This window comes from Petromyzon marinus, chromosome 37, assembly GCF_048934315.1.
Source record: "Petromyzon marinus isolate PM22_M1 ecotype Great Lakes invasive population chromosome 37, UKy_Petmar_22M1.pri1.0, whole genome shotgun sequence".
NCBI lineage: Eukaryota > Metazoa > Chordata > Hyperoartia > Petromyzontiformes > Petromyzontidae > Petromyzon > Petromyzon marinus.
The window spans coordinates 21,251,982-21,274,418 of record NC_133703.1 but is presented as its reverse complement, the minus strand read 5'-3'; the positions used below and the strand labels follow the sequence as shown (position 1 = coordinate 21,274,418).

Here is a 22,437-nt window from a genome sequence, read left to right as displayed (position 1 = left end):
ACATACAGTCTGGCAACGTGCATGTATTATTCTCAGCGACCATTGTTTGAGACCGTCCAAATGTGGGAGGGCCACTTTCCCACTACCCCGCACGTTCCCATAGCACAGGCTCATCAGCAGCAAGATTACCTTACCCACGCTATCCCCCTAAGTGACACTTTAATGATATTTGTTTTGTAAACCACACGACGTAAATGTAAACCTCAAGCTGTCACTATCCGTGGTGGGCCATGCATAGTTACTTGTTCCACGTTGGCTCAAATTAAGTTAAATAAGAGTGTAATTATAAACACGAGCAAACCAAAAACGAAATATGTAATTTAATCTGCAGGAAAACACAATCACCTCCTCTGCATCTTCCCAATGGGAGTCTAGTGAAACTCCACAATGAGCAAACTTACACAAGTGTGCGACTATCATCAATTCAGCTGCCACATTCCTACACAAACCTTTGAAGTTAATGTATTTTGCTGTCAGCAGACCACTACGAAATCGCTGCTGTTTGTCTCCCTTTAAATGTCAAAGTCAAGTTACAGTAGTCCCATGCTTAAATAACTGTAGGGTAGCGCTCGCGTCTATTCCAGTGATGAAAAGTCCACATTTATATGCTGGGGGCCACAACTATCCACAAGACTATCCGCACGTTCAATTGGCAAGGTTGGCTACGTACAGTGTGGAAAAAAGTTCAAAAGACATACACATCCACTTGTTGTCCTCTCACCGCGAGTGGTATTGATTTTATCAATTGTAGAGGGATGGTGATTGGCTAAGTCGACCTCCAACTCACAGCATTCTGGTTGAGAATGTCAAGCACTATGACTTAAGTCACCACTCTAATCACAGGTTAATGCAGCTTGATACTCCAGTGTGGAACGAGTCATGAATAATGATATGTCCTCAACTACCCCCCCCCGACCCCGCTCCCCCATCGCGATCCAAGAAAGTCGTCGAGATTCCATTCAAAAGTCGATTCTTGTTTGCACTGTCTATCGCATTAGCAGTGAGTGTGCCGTCTGTCTCACTTTCATTTTACGTCTCATCTGAACTGTCCTCGTGTATACTGTCGATACTGTCCCATTTGTGCTCTTTAAAGTACTGTATTTAGACACTATAAATCCACATTGTATTTGTTCTGTTGTTCTGTCTTGTTCGTTATGGCCATGAACCTAAAGGAAACATTTTCATGAAATGTGCAGAATTATTATTATTATTGACTGCTCTCTATCAATTCGCTGCTAGATGGTCTCCTCACGACGTGTTTCACCAAACGTAACCAGGCTGGTCAGTGCGAGATGGTGATGGGGGGGGGGCAAGTTCAAATATCACTCGCCACTGATGATGTATGTATGGTGAACTTCTTTCACACCGTACATAGCCAATCACGCTAGTTGGTGGTGTGATGTTTATCAGTGCCAGGGAATCGAATTCAGGTCACCGGGTTCATACTGAAGTACACTAACCACTGCACTACCACTTCAGCCATACGTCGACAATTGCACTTTCTACACATGATTTGATACACTGTAACTCGCTACTTTGTGAGCACGGAGCTGCGCTACAACATACATGATTGTACTGTGCTTCTATGCTCATGCATTTATACTTCCCTGCCTTCACTGACTCGCTCACACTGACCACCACTGACAGTGAAGTATTGTCAAATAACTCCCACGACTCACACGGTGTGGGGGAGGCCTTCATCCAGCAGTGTATTGATAAAGGGCAGCACACTGCATTATTACGATTCGATACTCATATCATTAGCATAAAAAAAAACTGCAACGATGAATCGATCACACGCCTACAGTGGAAATATTTCAGTGGTATCGCCTGTCCCTGAGGTGTCGTCAACAGTGCAGCGTGTTGCCTGTCCTACTGCGGAAGCTCAGCCCCGCAACCGACCGGTGGGCGCCGGGGCAGGTTGCGAGAGGAGCCGGAGTCTGTGGCGGGTTACCGGGCGGAGCGTTGCGACGCGGGCCCAGCCGCCTCCATGTCGGGCAGGTCCAGGCTGGGCAAGCGGCCCTTCTGCGTGCGGTCAAACTTGAGTAGCGAGTTCCAAGACTCGAGGAGCGAGCGGTCCTGCTCCCGAGCCCACCGCGCTCGCGTGTCCCCACCGCTGTCCCGCTCTGCACCGCCGCTCCGCTCTGCACCGATACCAGCGGGAGAAGCGCGGACGACGAGGTGAACGGGATCGCTCGTCGCCATGACCTCTGTTCTCTCAGTGCGCAATCGTCAAGATTTCTAGCCGCTCGGATGCACTACACCTGGCTACCGCTTATAAGTACTGTGGGCGTAGTTTTTATACAAGCGGCAACAGCGTTAACCTCGGACGTATTAAGTGACCTTCATGACAAGTAATCGCAAAGTGCATTTAAGCAGTTCTATAAGACATAAATCTAAAAACTAAACTGTACTATTTTCATTTTACTACTTTTATTACACCAGGTAAGGCCCACTGCACCATATAGCTCTTTTTCAGAAGCGACCTAGTCACAAATGATCACTCAAAAAAGTGGTTTAGCATGTGCACATTTATAGCAGGTAAATACTATAAACGCATGTTTCTAAATGTGGAGGTAAAAACCGGAGGACGCAGAAAAAAATCCACGCGGCCACAGGGAGAACACGCAAACTCCAAATATGCAGGCATTAGGGTCGGGAGCCAAATTAGACATAGAAATTAAAACACTCCTCCAGTACTCTATTACTGTCCTGCTTTAAGGCAGTCTGTCTCCAACATTATCTTTACGATTCATAATAAAGGTTTTTGGGTTAGATCGCGTTATTTATAAATGTGTCGTAACCCTCCACCACCCGACACGGCCAATCAGCAAAAAAAGTGTCACGTTGACAAAAGACAAATAATTCACTACTTTAGCCCACCGGTGTGTTGAAGAGTGAATCCACAACATTTACAGTTTGAGTACGACGTTTCGCTGGTAATTACATCAAGCATCATCGGGCAATTCGCCAGAATGGTAAAGCCCTCACTTGCGCCCGGTTTTATATAGAGCAGCAGGGTGACATCATCATTTAACTCATATCAGGTGCAGTGATTAGAGGCGGAGGGTATTGTAATTATATAATCGATTAGTAATCAGTCAATGGTTATGATTAGTAATGAGTTGTAGATTATATAATTACAATACCCCCCCCTCCGCCTCTAATCACTGCACCTGAAATGAGTTAAATAATGACGTCACCCTGCTGCTCTATATAAAACCGGGAGCAAGCGAGGGCTTTACCATTCTGGCGAATTGCCCGATGATGCTGGATGTATTTACCAGCGAAACCTCGTACTCAAACTGTAAATGTTGTGGATTCACTCTTCAACACACCGGTGGGCTAAAGTAGTGAATTATTTGTCTTTTGTCAACGTGACACTTTTTTTGCTGATTGGCCGTGTCGGGTGGTGGAGGGTTACACCTTATTTGGATTCACTCTTCAACACACCGGTGGGCTAAAGTAGTGAATTATTTGTCTTTTGTCAACGTGACACTTTTTTTGCTGATTGGCCGTGTCGGGTGGTGGAGGGTTACGACACATTTATAAATAACGCGATCTAACCCAAAAACCTTTATTATGAATAATATTGGTCGCGAAAGCCTACGTGTTAAACTGATTATCTTTATGAATTCGTAGTGAACGTTAGTTTGTTGTCTTTCCCCCGCACCTCCGATTAGCACGGTTGGCTATGGTACAGTGCGAAATACGTTTAACAAACATACATACAAGACGTGCAAAGCTGCACGATGGCAATACGCACTCTGCTACGTGAGCTAAATAAAAACGATTATAACAGACAAACGATATTGAACTCAATGCATAACACATTTGTCTGTGCAGGCCCACACATGCAGTACTTGTTGGCAACAGACATCAAGTTTCATCAAATACCTTTAAGGGGAACGCCCTAACAAAGTATTTGGTAACCACAATGTTGTGAACATTCTACAGCTTTGATACTCTGACACTGGCGGCAAAAGACAATACACTTTTAGATGATACATACCTCTGCAAGTTGTTAATAAACAAGGCAGCCAAGGGTTTATATCATCACCAACAAAATGTTGAGGTAGGAAAACTCTGGACTGGTTTCAACTTTCTCCCTCATCACTCCGGTGTGGCCTTCTAACCAAATGTGACTGACTGAGTTTTCTGATATAATTGGTCAACAGCCTTCCATGAACATCTCGAAGCTCATTCATGATTACACATATGGTCATACGGATGAGCCGAGATAGTAATTGGATAAGTGACCCCTTACACAAGTGGGCAGTCATAAATCCTGGACTGGGGGGGCTATGTCGTGAAGTAACGTACTGGTTAATAACCCCCCCACAACCCACATGGCTTGGGAAGCCCTCATCCAGCAGTGGATTGACAAAAGGGCTATACATGTACAATACAAAATTGGAGATGAACATTTGTATGAAACTTCACATGCGCCACAGCAACTCATGTTAATGAGAAAGCTCATCAGTCAACAGGCCCATATCACGTCTTTGTTTCAGTTATTTCCAGCACTTATACTAGGCATGGTGGTGCATGCCTGTAATCTGGCAATTTGGAAGAAAAGGCCGATAGCTCACATAGTTTTGTTAAATTCCCAAATCCACTGGGCTTGCAAGGTGGCCAGAATATGTATGGCAATAAAGGTCATGGGGTATTGAATCCATCTGTGTAATCTTTCAGCGGTGTCCCCTTGCATTCGTGGACTTCAAGTGTTTCTAGTCAACTATGAAGTTGTCTATTATTTGGAGCTGTGCACCAAATTTGTTCTTGTTCCCACCACCTGCCAATAGCACATACAATGCACTTTTCAATTCACGCTAACCGTACATTAAGTGATTTGCTCTGCCTTTGTCCCGTGGGCTACACCCGTTCGGCAAAAGGCACGTCCAGGCACCGAAAAGCAAGAGTTAGTCACGTAGGGTGGCACTAATGGTGGCAGCATCAACAAAAAGACCCACCATGGAGGTTTTACCAGGGGAAAGAACTTCAATGGGTAGACATTGTGGGCTTAGATTTTTGTTTAGTGGGACACCCATTAATTCAGCCTTAACTATAGCTTGTGGTAAAAATAAAAAATAAAAGTGCAAGCCTGTGCCCGTTCTGGTAATGCCCCAAGTTGGTGCACATCAGAGTTGCCGTTCAATTACCAGTCAAGATAACACCGATGTGATTATTGTTACTTATTATTTATTACCGAAGTTGAAGAATCAGTTTGGAAATACTGAATAGCAGTGAGCTTCATGTGGCAGAACAACCTGGCGAAATCATGTTGCCTTTTTAGCCTTCACTCAGTAGGGGGGGGAGGCTCACTTTCTCATAAGCATTAGGATAAAAACTGAAATGACATTGAAAATGATCGGACTTGGGATTTAGCCAAATAAAGTTCAAAACGAGATTTAATACACATTTATTTATTTCATTTTTGGGCAATGACTGATGGCCTAGCTGAGACGATCAACTGGCTTCACTTGAGATTGCGATTTAATCACAGCGCTTCTGCCAGGAGTCAGCGGTGCCAGCTCAGCACTTTCATGTCTGAGCCGCCCTGCCACCTCTACGTTGGAATTATTGATTTTTGTATGGCCAGTGCTGTTAACAAAAATGCAACTCCTGAAGTCGAAACCAGTTCAGAGTATGCCTCATTAAATCAAATGCAATACACTGATCCACAAAGCCAAGGCCGTAGCAATGGAGTCAACATTGGGAGGGGACCAAATCTTCCAGGGGGTCTAAAACGAATTTCCTGCCTAAAATATTACAGAATTCACTAACACATAGGATGGACCTTTTATTTATTTTTTACAGTAATGTCTAATAGTGTATTGTATTACATTGCTCTTGTTTTATATATTTTACCTTTTCTTGTTTCATTGTATGTAATGGCAGAGATTAGGGATTAATAAAGTACAGCCATAACCACAATCATATCACCAGAATTCTATTTTATAGCAATATATTGGGGGGTACATTTTGAGCATATTTGGGGGGATGTGTCCCCCCCAATATATATTATAATTACGGCCTTTCAGAAAGCACATCGGTCAAAGGCCTGTACGTAATTGAATGCGATCAAAGGTACCCCTGACATATATTTACTTATTTTACATTGTCCACAATTCCCCAGTACTGGAGCAGTCCACGAAACACATTATATGGCATTAGTCATTTTTTAGAATTTTTAAACTGGCTAAAAAATGGATGACAAGTTACATTAAATTCGTAAATGTATGCTGTGCTTGTATTTTTATTCTGCATCTGTACCTTGTTTTATTACTGTTTATCCTGCATTCTTGTTGCTTTGTTGACAGAATGTTTTCTCGTAAACTACACATTAAAAATGCAACCCAAAAAAATATTCTTGGACATACATACCTGAGATACGATGCTTCAACAATGATTTAAAAAAAATGCATTAGTCACAGGAAGGTGCTCCATCATAGCTCTTTAGTGATGTGCGAGATCGTTTGCCGCGAACAGGCTACCACAACGACATCAATGATCGCGAACGTGACTGTCCATGGGGAACTAGGACATTCCTAATGTAGCCCACGCTCAAAAAAGGTTGCAGACGCTCGGATTTTTTACTCATCTAAAGAGCACATTCCCTAATAAAACACGTTCACGCGAGCAAGCATTTTTGCACGCAAGTGCAGTCCTGCTACAACCACACCTGAGAACATGGGCGCCTCGGTGCACTTGGTCGTTTGCAGCGCGCTCCGACGTCCACTCAAGGGCCTGTTTGCCCTCCGGGGCCCTGCGTCCAGGAATGAGACCAAGTCGATATCTCCCCTGCTGCACTCATCCCCGCAAAGAGCATCCCGGGTGCCGCGCTCCTCCCCGCTGCTGCTGGAGCTGTGGATCGACCGAGCAGATCGCACTGCCTCTCCTAGAAGAAAAGTGTAATTTTTAAAAACAACTTAGGCAAAATCATGCATACGCATGGATTATCCAATGGTGTCGAAGCTGGCGATTGTGTTTTGGAATTATTTAATTTTCATTCTGGAAGCCAATGGGTAGATGCCAGGGCACAATTATTTTAGCATATTTGCAAATAGTAATGTTTTGCACTGGTTTATGCCTGAGCCAACCAGCCACCTCTGCAACCCTAAGATCAATTTGGCTGGTTTTCAAATAGAGTAATTACCTAATCGCAACACAACTGTTGACTACATTTTAGTTCATTTTTGTTCATGTTTATAACAGTTATAGTGCCCACTCCAACCTATGAGACAGAAAGACGGACAAAGCTCATGCATACATGCTTTAAATCTTAGTTGGAATGTTTTAATGCACTTGGAATTCATTATCATCTGGTTAATCTCTTCATCAATTCTAATTAATTTATATAAATGGAGATTTCAAATTTCATACCACTATTGACTCTACATGCAGCAACACCGTAAAGAGAAAAGATTTGCAAATTTAACACGAGCCTGAATCATAACACTAGTATACAAAAAACTCATACTCTATGATTTTCATTAGGGAGGTAAACCATTACTTTCACATGCATTCATTTGTAAATATGTTACCCTTGAATAAAATATTATTTTCAGTGGCATGACCAATCTATTTGTGTATAATCAATACTTTTATGAGCATATCAAAACATCGCCCGGTTTAAATTTTAAATGACATACAATGCTTTCAAAATAGCGTTGCCTTCACGTACCTACACGCGACGTGGAGGCTGTAGCCTTGTTCCGATTCTCGTCGCTGGAACCTCCGCGTAAGTCAACGTCGCCTTCCAGCCAGGGTGGCTTCCATTTGCTCTTTGACAACATCTTCTTTTTCTTCGTTCTCTCCCGTCTGTCCGCTCCCTCCAGCCAGGCGGGCACTTGTTGGGGTTCCTCAGAACTAGCAATCCTCCTCCCGGTGGCCTTCTCCAACTGATCTTTCATGGACATCTCCTCATCCGAGATGGAGGCTTTTCTCGACCGCTGCTGAGAATTTTGGCTTGCGCCGCAAGTTTTTTCTCGTGCTCCTTGCCCAGTGGTTCCAGTGCCGCTACTTTCTCCATGTGCCTTGGACGCTCCCGGGCGCTCCGGGTCCACTTGTAAGGCCGACATGTGCGGGCTCGCCGAACCGCTGGCATCGCTCACCGGGGTTCTGACATCGTTTGATGGTGCTGAGGCTGAGAGCTCAAGCTTGCCAAGGGCTTTCAGCAGCTTTTTCTGCTGCCTGGGTATCAAGCGCGGCACAGGGGACACAACAAACAAATCAGAATAAAATGCCATTCATACTACACAATGTGTAGTATTGCTTGATTGAAACATGAATATGAAGTGAATGGAAAGAATGTTGCCAGTAGCTAATATGAGTAATTAAAGGTGAAGGTATGCCAGAACTCATAATAATAAAATAATTTACAGCTCTCTTCAAGCCACTGCTAGATGAAAGCCTGTGTCAGTAATGGGGTTGTTTGGCCATACTTCACTAGCCTGGTCAGTGCTGGTTCGTGAAAGGAGAAGAGGCAGGATTTGTTCAGATGTTACTCCCCACTGTGGTTAGCCATGGGCAGATATTTTATTCAGGTCGCAGTGTTCATGATGCAGTACAGATACGAATGCAACGCAATATTATTCTGCGATGAGTCTCTTTTGGTAATGGTCTATCATTCATCTAAAGTACAGCCAAACATTTTTACGCGTTAAGCATATGAAACTTATACATTCCCACTTATTAAAGCCAAATACTAATTACAATGATTTAATACAACTCCATTATTATCCCTTAGACCAATCCTACATAATGGTGTATGACAGGACATTAAAATGGCACTTTGGGGGGAAAACATATTAGCCGAGTGCTACTTTAGTATGTCATAGTAATATTATTTGGTCAAGGTAATTGAACACCATTATTAAAATCAGATCATACAGTTTATACAGGCATGTGCTAGAGTTATTAAAACATCACATTTACAACATATTTCTAAGTGTAGGAAGTAAAATGCAGTTGTCACTATAGATCACTGTTTTCCGATTTGTGGAAAAAAGGTATTCGTCATTGTTATTACATCATTGTCATTCTTTTTAATAGTTATAATGAAATAACCACTGTGAAATAGTCTCTCTGGCCTTACCATAGATCCATTTGCTGAATTTTTTCCACGGCCTTACTGACACTGTCGTTTTCAGAGGGTGAATTATTAGCCTAAAAAAAACATTGAACAAAAAAAATCACAGCCTACAAACGTTACGCATGACTTACTGAGTGGCCTGTTAAGCATACAACGTTCCTACATTTTAAACGTCAATGAAGTAGGACACTAAACTCAAGGCAACACGCCGACGATGCATTTAAAATACCACGCAAATAATAACATAACTTAATGTGACAAAGCGCAGCAGAAATGGCAGTGTATGAATACAAAATATACGTAGTTTATTCTTCAGCTTCTGTGCTCACTTAAGCCAAATACCTTTCAAGCAACCTTAGCAAGGGTTGAACATTGTCTCTTGCATCACTATAAGAGGCCTCCCCAGATTACACTTTTTGGCAGTGTGCCTCCCCTCTGTGAATAAGCACGTAGTCTTTTGAGTATTACTCGAAACCCTTCCCAGCCGCCTCCAATCATTAACAGATCTGTGCCTCTGGTATTTGTGTTTAGTTGGTGGGTAACTGCTCCAGGCTTTCTTGTGCCTAGGGAGCTCAATTTCGCTATGCACATACCTTTGCATTATCATCGTACAGTTCATAATTAAAGTATAAAACTATGCTAATGTGTAATATGGCAATGAAATGTGTAATGACGCTCTTAAGCACAAAAACGTCAAAAATCTAAGTGTATCCATACTCAAAAGAATATTGGGGCAGAGATTAGTTTTCTCCATAGCACAACTGTCAGCGTGCCGCAAAGTGGTACTTATTTTATCGACTTCAAACAGATGGAAGGGCAGCGTTGATTACCAAATGGAATTGAAAATGGTTATCTTCTTATGAAAAGTCGAATGTTCTACCAAGTTGATGCCATCACACCATTCTACCGCTTCTTTCTTTTTATTAGATGCTGAAGTTGTTTATAAAGTACAACACACATCCTTCAAGTTCTGCGCATACAGTCCCCTACACTTTCTTGCCATGGACTGTTCCCAAATTCCAAACCGTTTCGCCCTATCCTACCTCCACATACATCCGAATTCAAATGCCATAATAATCTATTCTGGTTGCTTCTACAACACCACCGCCAAAGGAAACAACAACAATAGCCAGCCAAGGGCACCTGCACAGATTTTTCTGTGGGAGTAGAGGTCATGAGAGATTGGTTTTCTGTCCGCACAGCTTGAACCACAGCCTGGGCCCTGCTGGTGGGGTCCGCCTCCTGGGAGACCCCACGCCTGCTTGCTGAAAGGGGCTGCTCCACTCCCTTTGATGAACCTGGAACAAACAAACAAAAAACACCACCACTGTCATTTGTTTACATCCAGTGTGCTTATTTAAAGCTGTCTCACGATGCCTGAGTGTTTTATTTTAATTACATGCAATTATATATGTATATGAGCTAACGAAATGCATTTCTAAGTGTCTTTTTAAAGCCAAATTCATACTTTAATTGCTTTTAAACGGGCAGCCTCTTAAGCACACAAGGTGCTACACAATGCCCAATCTACAATTGAGAGGCCTGAAGAAATAAAACCATCAGACTCAAAGAAGCAAGCCTGTCCCACTTAGATACAATGATGTGGGTGTCATAACAAGTGTTGTGACAACAGGTGGCAAAACCCCGTACGTCCGATTAACACTCGCAGCTCTGATTAGCACGGTTGGCTACGTACGGTGCGAATGAAGTTCAACATACATACAGGTGTTATATTATCTACCACTTGCTCTCCGTGTCGTGAAAACAGAGAACAAAAACCTCATAACCACTTTTACTGAACATCGCATAAGGTAAACAAGTACCTTATCAAACGCCACCACTGCCAGCGGTGGCGTTAGCCATCTCCTGGCCTAACCAAGAGCGAGTTTTCATTCGGAAAGGTAAAACCCTTTTGTGTAGCCGCATTGTGTAAGTGCGCGCGCACACAGAGAACAAGGGATGCCTTTCTCTCCTCTCCCCCCCCCTCCACCACACACATCCCAGCACTGTAAGCAGAGATGCTGCACTACCGCTCTGAAGGACGACGTTCCGCCCGTCTTGGGCCACGGAGGCCGGGATGACAGTACCCGCACGGACGGTTGGACCACTCCGCGCCAACATCGCCTTGGTGGGCACCACGGAGTCAGCGTCGGCTTTCCTCTTGGCAGAGAGCAGCCGTTCCCTCCGAGCCCCTGAAAGGAATTTCAATAAGGCCGTAACCCAACCAAACGTGGCCAAAAAGGAGGATGCATAATTAAAGTGCTTTATTATTCTGCCGCTACGAGCACGTTGTTTATTGGAGAGAAAGCAGGCCGGATCGGTTTCAGAACGTAGCTGAGAATGCGCCGATCATGATTGTGCGGTTTCTTGTTCTTTTTTAAAGGAAGATGCAACGACTCAAACACTTAAAATAGCTCTTATCTTTTTGAATTAAAGCTTTCGTGACTGCAGGGATTCATATTCTTGGTTCTTTCGGTAAAGTCACGTAGAAGGGAAACAATAAAATAATACAATTCTCACGACGTTTCGACTGCAACACAAGCAATCATCATCAGGTGTGAAAACCATAGCAAGAAAATTTGAAATTCTTGCTGTGGTTTTACCCGCACGGACGGTTGGACCACTCCGCGCCAACATCGAAACGTCGTGAGAATTTTATTGTTTTATATTTTATTTTGTTTCCCTTCTATGTGACTTTACCGAAAGAACCAGGAATATAGCTCTTATCTTGTAGATCCATATCTAGGCTGTCTAACACGAGTTTGAAGACTTATTAATTGAGCAAAAAGACTTTGAAATCCCATCGAGGCCCTCCATAGTAATCTAGTGATGTCACTGCATTTACAACATTTAAAATGAACAATGATGTTCCAGTGATGTCACTAGAAATCTACAATGGAGGTGACTGTAGCTTGAAAGTTATCTTTAATACAATTTACAGTTTACAATAGCAATTTGGATTAACTGAGAACGATTGTGTAAGGGCGCTTTAGAAATTTAAATTATTATTAATGATTATTATCTCAGTGGAACCACTCCTCAAGACAATGTACAACAGTAGATCATTTGCACCACGGGGGAAAAAAGGTATACATACGTTTTTCTCGTGAACAACCTGAAAATATATTTCAACCATCCCAGGACATACAACCAAGATAACTTTCTGCAAGAAAACCTCGTATTTTTGGTTGCATCTTCCTTTTAAAGAATGTACTTTGTATATGGATCACACCTGCTTGGTATTTTATGCTTAATCCAGATAAGAATTAGCAAAGTAAAATCCTGAACATATCAGCATACTTAAAACGGCCCCTGTGTTATAATTCACCACTGAAAACCTGAGTATCGCAATAGAGATGGCTCTTGACGAACAATATCAGTTAAGACAGAATCTTGAATAAATTAATAATTTATGTGGGCAATAAACATTAACAAATCTTTCTGTCCACAGAGGATAGGAGGATAAATGAGGGTGGGAAGACGGTACAAGGGTCCAGGCAGGTTGCTACATGTGAGATGGTGTCTTAATTGTAAAGGCACAAACGCACATAATTACTCCGCACAAATGTACGTATAAATAGATGATTAGATGGCACAGTTGTTAGATTGTGAATCTTACTATCATATCCAAGTGAGACTCACAATAATATCTAAGTGGGAGGTCAGCGTTCCAGGGTCTATAAAATGTGTTCCCACTCTGTGGGAAGTCAACAGTGGTTTATTCTTTGGACCGATTCATCCCTACGAGAAATTGAGAAATTTCCACTCCTGGCCAGACGACTGAAAATAAGATCGTATGAGCAACCGCTCCACGCTCAGAAAAATAACTTTGACTTTTACCTGCATGACGAATCATGCATGCAGCTGCCTGAAGCGCAGACAATCAACAGTCTATTATCAGAACCAAATTAATGAGCCAAGCAACAATCTTTGCTTAAATGAACAAAGTAAAAACAACCACGCTAATAAAACATATCTAAATTAAAGCAATGCCCCATGTTATGTTGTCTTAGTTGAAAATAACAACAAAAACAAAATGACAGCGCGTTCAAACTCGACCGTTCAACACTGTCAGTGTGCGCGCACACACACCAGCTGGCGCAAACTCCAGCACAATGAGCTCCCCAGAGCCAACGCCAGCTGCCGCCGACGGTTTGTCCGCTGTGCCCTTGTGATGAGAGGGCCGGCCAAGCGCCGTCGCAGCCTGCGGCTCCCCGGGACTCCCCGTTGAGCTGCCACCGTCGAGGTCTTCCTCTATGGAGTCCTCTGAAGAATTCTTGTCCGAGTCCATGGCAGTGACTCCCTCCTTGGGTTTGTTGCTGGAGATGCTTGTGCTCAGGCTGAATTTCAAACTTTTGCGCAGAGCCTGCAGAGCATTCCGCACCGTGACTTAGCCTCGCACTTCCACTGGGATGGTTGCCACGGCACGCGAGAGGATCGCATGGCCAGGGTTAAGCATGCCTGGCCTGCTTTCGTCTTCCCGATGTTGATTTTGCCTACACTGCCAATGCAGGTATTTTTTTTGCGTTTGACTCGACCAAAAGTCGAGGACAAGGCCAAGTTCAGCCACTGCTTGAGTTGTGCTTGGCAAGGAATCAAACTTAATTTACCAGCACAGTACTTAATTCCCACAGTTAATTAAGCACTGTGCCACCACTACCCATAAACACATAATAAAGAAACATATACAACTAAAACTATATTTATTTTACCAAACAAATGTTTTTTTTTTATTTTACCAGGTAAGATCTCTCATACAACCTTATTGTCAATGTGTCTACAAGAGGTATGCTAGTGTGAAAGACGGTCAGTTGAGCTGTATAGGAATCGTGTCACTCAGCTAGATTCACTGTATAAAGGCTTCATGAAAAGCTGTAGTGTGATTATAAGCATGTATTTTAACTTATAGTTGATATATTTTGCTTGTGTAGAATTTTGTTCTGTATGGCAAATACCTTGACGTCCGTCAGAGTAAGCAGGAGCTTATTTTGTGGCTCGCATTTCCTCGCCCCATTGTGTTTTTCTCCTGAGGCATCTGACTCCGTCTCGTTCTGGAAGAGACCGCAATATTTTAATGAGCAAACAGCTAAAAGTCCTCAGCATAATGCAGACGCTCTCCAAGGCTGTCTGACATGAGCTGGAAGCTTAATTACATTAAATGTTTTCAAATATTAATACATTTCAAATTCGTGTTGCACAACCCAGTATTCCCAGCCTAGGTACGCATCAACGAGAGTTATTTAATGTTTCCATTGGGTATTTTGTTATGTAGCAAAATTGATGTTGATTCAAACATATTCTGATGTCACTCGATTATGTTGCGAACTTAAACAGAAATCCATATTAACTTTTCAAATAAATTATAGTTAAAATTAACAATTGCAAAAGTGATCAACGAGAGTCATTTATTTAATGTAGTAATGGACAGTCTCGTGTTGAATTGAATCAGCCCGTTTTTGGGCTGTGATTAATTTTATGCATTCAGTCGGTAGCAAAAATTGTCCATGGAATGAAGATCGAAACTTAAGAACAGGCTCGTCGTTGTTACAGTAATGAAAATAGGAATCAACGTAATTTCACGTGGTTAGTTGTATCTATGTATGTCGAACATATTTTGCACCATACGTAGGCAACTGTGCTAATCGGAGGTGCATTAGTTCTCGGGGTGTAATGGCGCATTGAGTTATCAATGCAGATTAATAAGCTGAAGATGCATGCATCAAATCACTTGTGTAATAATCAACATTTTTTTATTCAGAGAAGTTATATATATACTGGTTACACCTGACCCTTGTCGCCAATAGCAGACGTAACATTCACCACAATTCAATAAAAAATTATTGAAATCTCTGATACATTATTCGAAAACCATGAGGAACGGTGCATTGAAAGCAGCATGTGATTAGGTTAGAATGCCTTTGAGTACTGTTTCAGCACTCGTATTTAACTGCCTCTTGCATGTGGTAGTTAGCTTACATCTCGGCTATCTTTGACAGCCGCTTCCTCTGCATCCAGTGTAGTGTCAGCATCCAGGTCAAAGTCCTCCGAGTATTCTACTGGACCAGCCACTCTCACCCATTGTCCCCCATCCGTCTTGAGTTGAACGGAACTCTGTTCACACCACGCACACAATGATCTCCCACTTAGCCGTATAGCCTACGGAATAGGCAAGCACCAATTAAGATCTGAATGGCACATGTGGTAGGAGTGTGACCAGCACCACGCCTGGCCACCTTTATCTTTATCTCCTCGGCACTGATGTTAATACACCAAAGACGTAATCACTTAAGGCCGAGATGATCTAGAAGAGGCCCGAACAGGCGTAAATACCATGTGCCACTGACGTTTTCCATGATTTGGCATCGAAGGCAAGTCACTGAGAACAAAGAGAGTATGCAAAACATTGCACCACAATCCTCCCTGCACAAAAAAAGACAGATCCCCTGTATAGACTTTAGCAGACTGTTGGGGCGAGTGTTGTTCGTGAGCATCTATTAAGGTGAGAATGGCATGTGTGAAGGGTGGCATGGTTAGCACCACACCCAATCGCCTTTGCCTCACCAGTGCTGATGTTCACACACCACACCATCTATTTATGGCTGAGTCATCCTAGAGGACACCTGGCACCAATTCTGTAATAACTCCCCACTGATATTATCCTTGGCCATAAATTGAAGTTGGTGTTACAATGCATTAACTAACCACTGCACCACCGCCCCCTGATACACAAGCATACCTCCCCGCTCACACACGGACACGTACACCCACACACACGCGGGCACGCACACAACCTACAAGGATCATTTGCCAACAAGAGAAGCTGGAATGCCTCTTCAAGCCTCATCAATTACACCCAGGTGGAACCCTCGGCTCATGCCACACTGTGCGTTTAACCTGCTGCCATCCTTTGCGTTGACATTTGCCGGGAGCAGTGCGAGACCTGCCCGTCTTCCCCTCCGTCACGTCACCGTCCTGCCTTGAGGGACCTGTTCGTAAGTAAATTGGATCGCCGTTCAACAGGGAGGCCAGCGACAGCATCTGGCTTTCCAGCGCCATTTGCTTTCACAACGAAGGCCCCGTGTGAACTAACAAAACCACACACACTCTGAGCGCCTTCGTCAATCACCTGCTGGATGAAGGCCCTCCCCACGCCGTGTTGGTCGTGGTGGTTGTATGATCATACTTCACCATGCTGGTCAGTGTGGGCTGGTGAAAGGGTAAGCGGGTTTGACAAGAACCGGTTCAGATATCACTCGTCATGGCCGGGTATCAATTGCGCTAACCACTGCCTCCCTTTTCTACTACTTGAATTTCGGCGGCCTATGGCCGCATTATTCTAGCTCCTGCGGAATGCTTCTCGTCGCTTCGCGCCTCGTCCCCACCGATATCCTCTTCTCCCTCCCCGCCACCCCTTGTGTGCAGATACTACTGACTCTATTGTATGTAGAGTGTGTAGTGGGGGGTGGGGTGGGGAGTGAATGTTTTTTGGGGGGGGGGTCAACGATTGTTGTAAACCTGTTGGATCAACGTTTCACCCCCACATCTGGGGGGGGGGGTCCACTTTCTATATATTTTTGATTCAGGCCTTCTGAAAGGCTATTTAATTTAGTTGACGAACAAACAGAATGCTGAGCTTTTATAATAGATACTCAATATCCGTGCAATGATCAGTTGCAGCAGTGATTCTTACGCTGGCAATATAATTGCACGCAAATTATTTACTAATTTGTGGCAATGTTATTATCTATGTTTAAGGAGTTACAAAATTGTAAAATAGAGCCAGAATTAAGATACAAACGAGATAAAATACACAATTGACTGCAACAAATTGTGATCCCAATTGTGACGATTCGTAGAATCGCTCTGGCGTGATTCAACAAATGGCGCATGTTAAACAGAGGTGTTTTGAATACTTGCCTTTGACCAAATAACCCAGTATATGCACCCATCTCATTATATCTCAGAAGTTCTTGGAAAATGTGTTGCGGTTCTACACTGCAACAGCAGAGGATGGTCCATCAAATCTATCATTGTATAGTACTTCTACGTAATTATATGCTCCCACGTCTATGCTCTCCACCTTCAATCTGCAATAACAAGCGTGGTGAAGCATTATCAATTAACGCCAGCGATCTGTATGCCGTGCTGTGGCCCTCATCCAGCAGTAGATTGATACAAACGAGGTTGTACATGCATGTCCATAATAAGTTTTTTTTTGGGTTAGAAACGTGTCAACTTAAATATGTCGTTAATCCACCACCACTTGTCACAGCCAATTAGTAAGGTTTGTCACGTTAAGAAAAGTGCCAATTAGTTACTACTTCAGCACTCACAACATTTACAATTGGACGCGAAAGCCTATGCGTTAAACTGTACGTGCATACGTTGAGTGTATACATTTGTCAATAGTACCTGCTGTCCAGACGTTTCTGGGAGGGAGCTGGACCTTCCGCGTCACCCGTTTGCCGTCCGCGTTGGCCCCGTTGAGGTAAATGGAGAACCCTTGCTCGAGCCTCTCCAACTCAATTTGTCGCGGGTCCTTGACTCGCAGCTTTCTCAGCAGCCTTGGCAGCAATTCAACGCAGCACACACATACACACGCACGCGCGCACACACACACAAAGATACCCCATATAGCTTACTGGGGCAAGTGCTGTTTACGAGCACCAACGAAGGCCGACCTAGTTCACGAGGAGGTGGTGTGATCTCCATTATGTCCAGCTGCCTTTGTCTCCACATTGCTGATGTTTATACACTGTGCCAGGTACTCATTTAAGGCAACATAATGCTGTGTTGATGCCTAATAAACTCACAGGAAAAACGTTACGCCTTGATGTAGGATTTAAAAAGTCACCTTGGCTGCGCAAAAGGTGAACTATTGAGGAATGGACACGGGGAAAGTATGGCTTTTTCACTGTAGTTCTGCCTATTAGCTCAGGCAATGCACTGTGTTAAAGATTAACATGAAATCAATCAACATACCATTCCACTCAACATAACTTAATCGAGCTGAAAACAACAGCCCAGCAAACGCGATTACCCAAGCAATTATTGACAGAATATTCGCTGATACCGTCGAGCCGAATTACAAGAAAATAATTTGAAAAAGTGACAAGTGCTCACTGGGACGAGACAAATAAACTCATCGCAGCATGAACGGAGGCAGCTTGCGTGCGACGTTAGATGTTGGGCAAGCTGTAATTCGACACAACGTGTGTTGTTTATGTGACCAGCTGCTCAAATGGGCAATTTCAGCCCTGTGAAGTCTTTTGGGTAAATGTCAGAAAGGTGCCCACTATCTTGATCAAGCTCGATTTGCATATTTTAATTGTGCTGAACTCCCAAAGGTTTTCTGTAGTTGATTAGAATGTACAAGACAGCACCTTCCATCTGAGCAATCAGTTAGATTGGTGAATGACTTGTTCACATCTGCTCTTAATTTTTTTACGAGAGATGCACAATACCAAAGTGTCTCACTGCTTAAATGAGCAATACAGTGACATTCACTTCCATCAGTGTCAGCAGCCCTGCGTGAGTGGTGGAACTTCCACATTTTTATAACGGGGACCAGTCTCTCCATAAGATGACCACTGACTGTTAGTTTTCCAAAGTGGTGGTCATTTAACTTGCAAACTTCTAACTGTGGGTTAATTGCTCAAGCTACATTGCCACCTAGCTGGATACAATCAGTCAATTCTATGCGTATCTTTTTCATGAAAGGAAAATGCAAATCCAAAAATCTCCCATTATGTTGTAAATTAATACCTAGAATATGTGATTCATGTTGGTCAATTTGATTTGTAAATCTGAATTTAGAGCCCTTTTTTGTTAGACCGCTGCTGAATGAAGGAATTCCCAAATTGTGTGGGTCACAGGCGTTGTTTAACCATACTTCACCACGTTGGTCAGTGCGAGCTAGTGGGGAGAGGCCCACGAACGGTTCAAATATCACTCGCCATGAATGCTAGCTATGGCCCGTAATTGAACTCAGGTAATGATGTTCATTGCGCAGCACGCAAACCACCATGTCAGCGTTCCAACAAAGCCAAATTAGCATAACCACCCCCCCTCCCCCATAAAATTGGGTCAAAGAAAAGCATTATTTAGTAGCATATTCCTTAACTTAGAATAAGCAGAAACATGTTATAATCGTGAATTTAAACATACAGAGATTGCTACACTAAACATTCGACACGTAAATATGTTATATTGTATTTAAACATAATCACCTGTTCCGCTGTTGCAAGTCTATGAGTAGCTCGTCGTTTCTTGTGGAAAAATCAACACCGTCTTCTCTGGCCAGTCGCCATTCGCAGTAACCCTGTATGTGAACCGCATCACGTACTCTGCATAGTTTAGTGCCATGCTAATGTTCAAATAGATCGTACTCTGAGGTGCAATTTCCAGCCATTACAGTGTTAAAAAAAGAAATAACGTGTAGTGATAAGGCCTACAGCTACATAATTTACTTTGCACGATCATCGCCTTTTAGGACCAGACACATGCTGGTGAATCTTCCTTTTTGTCTGATATTTGGGGAAAATATTCCGATTTCTCCATCCCTTAACTTGGTTAGTTTCGAAGAGATGTGAAACTGGCTTATAATCCCAGGAAGGTGGGAATAGAATGTGTGTCTTTGCTGTCAGTTTAAAAGCCTCATGCGTTTCAGGTGCAATAGCTGGCTGAGTGAAACAGGCTTATAACACTGATTATGTGTAATTGCGCAGGCTAATCAGATTTGACAAGCACAACTTACTCTTACCAATTGCAAAGTCAATCAGTACTGTTGCCACCAGACTACACAACAAAATTACTATTTAAATAGAATCCCTGCTTGACAATACATATCTTTCAGACAAAAAAATGACATTATCAATAAGAATGTTATACAGTAGTTGCAATTTGTATTTAGTGACTAAATAAAAAAAATACATTACAATGCATTTTCACAAAGATAAAGAATTGTGGAATAAATGCGTGAATTAAAACAAAACAATCAACTACAACATTTAAACAATAAAAGGCCCTAAACGTACGCAAACAAAATATCACAAAATACAATTTCTAATCAATAAATGTTCCTGATCAGATTTCACATTAATAAACGAGCACTTCACCAAATGCATTCAAATAACAGTCAGGGCCACATCACACAAATCGCTTGTGTGCTCCAAATCCTCTTTTTCACTGAAATGTTGTAAACCTTCTAACCCCAGCTTTGCCATGATAGAGTAAAACTTTAAACCATTTACGATGAGCACACAGGTGGGCTCAGGGGTCATTGCTCTGAGCCGGTACTGCTGAGGTCCTGGGTTAAAATTCAGACACCCACCCACGATTAAATCAGGTTGTCAAGTTGATGGTCCCAGTCAAGTTAACAATGACTGCAAAACAAACCCCATCTTATTACATTTGATTCCTCACTTACTTTAGCAATAACTCTGGCACTGAGAATGTTTTTTATACAAATTTCAAATTGATTACCATGTGATACTATCTCTATGGCAGGGTGTGCGGGATGGAGCAGCACCATTAGTGTGGATACATCACTCAGCAAGTTGTCCTGCGCTCATTTGCCACGGGACATTGGCTAACGCATTAACCCTGCAAGTGTTCCAAATGGGACACATTGTCCAATGTGCCAATAGCACAACTAAACTGTAAAGTGAAGAAGAAAATCGACATCCTTTCTAATCAGCCGAATGTCCCCAGCCTGCACAACGAATATTTACTCAGAAGCGTTAACACATTTGAGGTGACAATTAATGTAGTTGTCGTCTATCACCAAACAGTGCCATGGTCTGGCTCTAAGAGCACCTCGTCTCTCGGTTGAGCGATGGCTGCCGTTTCCTCCTCCTCCTCCTCATCATTGTCCTCCTCATCCTCCTCCTCACTGCACCTCAGCACTCCGTGTCGCCCTTCACGAACAGCAGTAGACCACAATGTATTTTGGATGACAACACTGTCGGCCGCAGCCGGCGTTGTTAATACTTAGCCTCCACTGTTCTCAGTCCACGTAGAATACTGTCGTCAAAAGTCAAAGTGAATACATGAAGGGCTGCTGAGAATATGAACACGGTACTTATACCAAGCGCGTTTATTTAACACAAGTGAGACCTTTTGACTACGGAAAGAAGATCGTAGAAGTCATGAGTTTGAAACGGCAGCACTTCTGCAATCGGCTTATGTATAGGCATAGAAGCCAGGGGAGACATGGGAAACACACGGTGCTCAGGTTATGAGAAGTTAAAGTTCCAAACTAACCCAACAGAATCAACCCAAGGTCAGACATATGCCACAAAGCAGTTGAAATGTCTCACTTTTTAAGCAAAAGGCTGGTGTGCCTCCCCCATTTCATTATCATGCCTCTCCGCTCATATGAACAATAAATTCGCACTCATTTCCACGAGCATTCCTGAGCCAATGGTGAAAGATCCACATTCATATGGCGAGTTGCAGTTATGTCAATTTACTGCAACTATTTAACTTACCGTCAATGTGATGTTCTAAACCTACAATATCACGTAAACATTTTGCATCCTGACAGTAGCATCGGGCGACGCATGCATTTAAAACAGAAGCCCCGACCCAGCGCTGGACATTCCACATTCCCGCGACGAGCATGAGTCCATCAAAAAGATAACAGTTATACAATGGCATACAAAATAGCCTATCTTAATAAACAACGCAGCAGCCTCCACTGCAACCAAGGACGTTACATCTCTTGGTCTCTCAAATAATTACGAATAAAATCTAAAATCATGTTTTGTGACATTGCACTAGTGCGGCCTAGTGGCATCACCACTATTCCAAAGTTCGGCTTTTAACCAATGCGTGTTATCACACGAATACCCGCACACGCAAAAAGAACACACCACAAGGGCCAGTGCACGCTAAACAATGTAACTGTTACGTTCTTTAACTCATTGAGAAGCAATCATTATTAATTTCACGCGAGATAAGCACCTTTGTCTGAATTCATTTGTGAAGCCCAGAGGCGCCCAACAGCTGTCGCTAGGCAACGCACAGCGCCGCGCATGCGCAGTGGGGGTCGTCGACAGCTATTGTAATTTGTAATTCACATTGGCAGGCCGGAAGGGGGTGGGCTTTTATTGGAATTTCCAGCTTGTATAAGAGTCACAAACAAACTCCACGTTGGCCAACTATAAGTGTAGCCTTCATCATAAAACCTCCTTTGCCAGTGTCAAAATATGGTAATAGGTTTTCCCCTTTTTTCTGGCAATAAAACAGGTGTTAAGATATTATTGGTTATAATAGGGGGTTTTCCCCTTTTTTCTGGCAACAAAACTGAAACCTTTATTTTACAAGGATTCATGTCT

The 22,437-nt window shown here is 43.0% G+C and overlaps 1 protein-coding gene across 2 annotated transcripts in view; it reads right to left on the bottom strand.

Annotated features, from left to right (window-relative positions):
• The window catches only part of LOC116949633 (katanin-interacting protein-like), a 33,747-nt gene extending 11,583 nt beyond the window's left edge, over window positions 1-22,164 (bottom strand). The window contains exons 1-14 of one of the 2 annotated variants that reach the window (XM_032967160.2): window positions 22,064-22,164; window positions 20,915-21,015; window positions 19,327-19,418; window positions 17,510-17,661; window positions 15,992-16,083; window positions 15,074-15,208; window positions 14,053-14,148; window positions 13,190-13,463; window positions 11,128-11,289; window positions 10,241-10,395; window positions 9,101-9,171; window positions 7,688-8,196; window positions 6,686-6,901; window positions 1,955-2,144 (exon numbers count right to left, since the gene is read on the bottom strand). In XM_032967160.2, coding sequence (XP_032823051.1) covers window positions 1,955-2,144; window positions 6,686-6,901; window positions 7,688-8,196; window positions 9,101-9,171; window positions 10,241-10,395; window positions 11,128-11,289; window positions 13,190-13,463; window positions 14,053-14,148; window positions 15,074-15,208; window positions 15,992-16,083; window positions 17,510-17,661; window positions 19,327-19,418; window positions 20,915-21,015; window positions 22,064-22,136 — 2,318 coding nt within the window. In that variant the 5' untranslated portion in view covers window positions 22,137-22,164. The remainder of the gene's footprint in view (window positions 1-1,954; window positions 2,145-6,685; window positions 6,902-7,687; window positions 8,197-9,100; window positions 9,172-10,240; window positions 10,396-11,127; window positions 11,290-13,189; window positions 13,464-14,052; window positions 14,149-15,073; window positions 15,209-15,991; window positions 16,084-17,509; window positions 17,662-19,326; window positions 19,419-20,914; window positions 21,016-22,063) is intronic. The other variant, XM_032967161.2, reaches the window with a different exon arrangement.
• Between the last annotated feature and the right edge of the window lie 273 nt (window positions 22,165-22,437).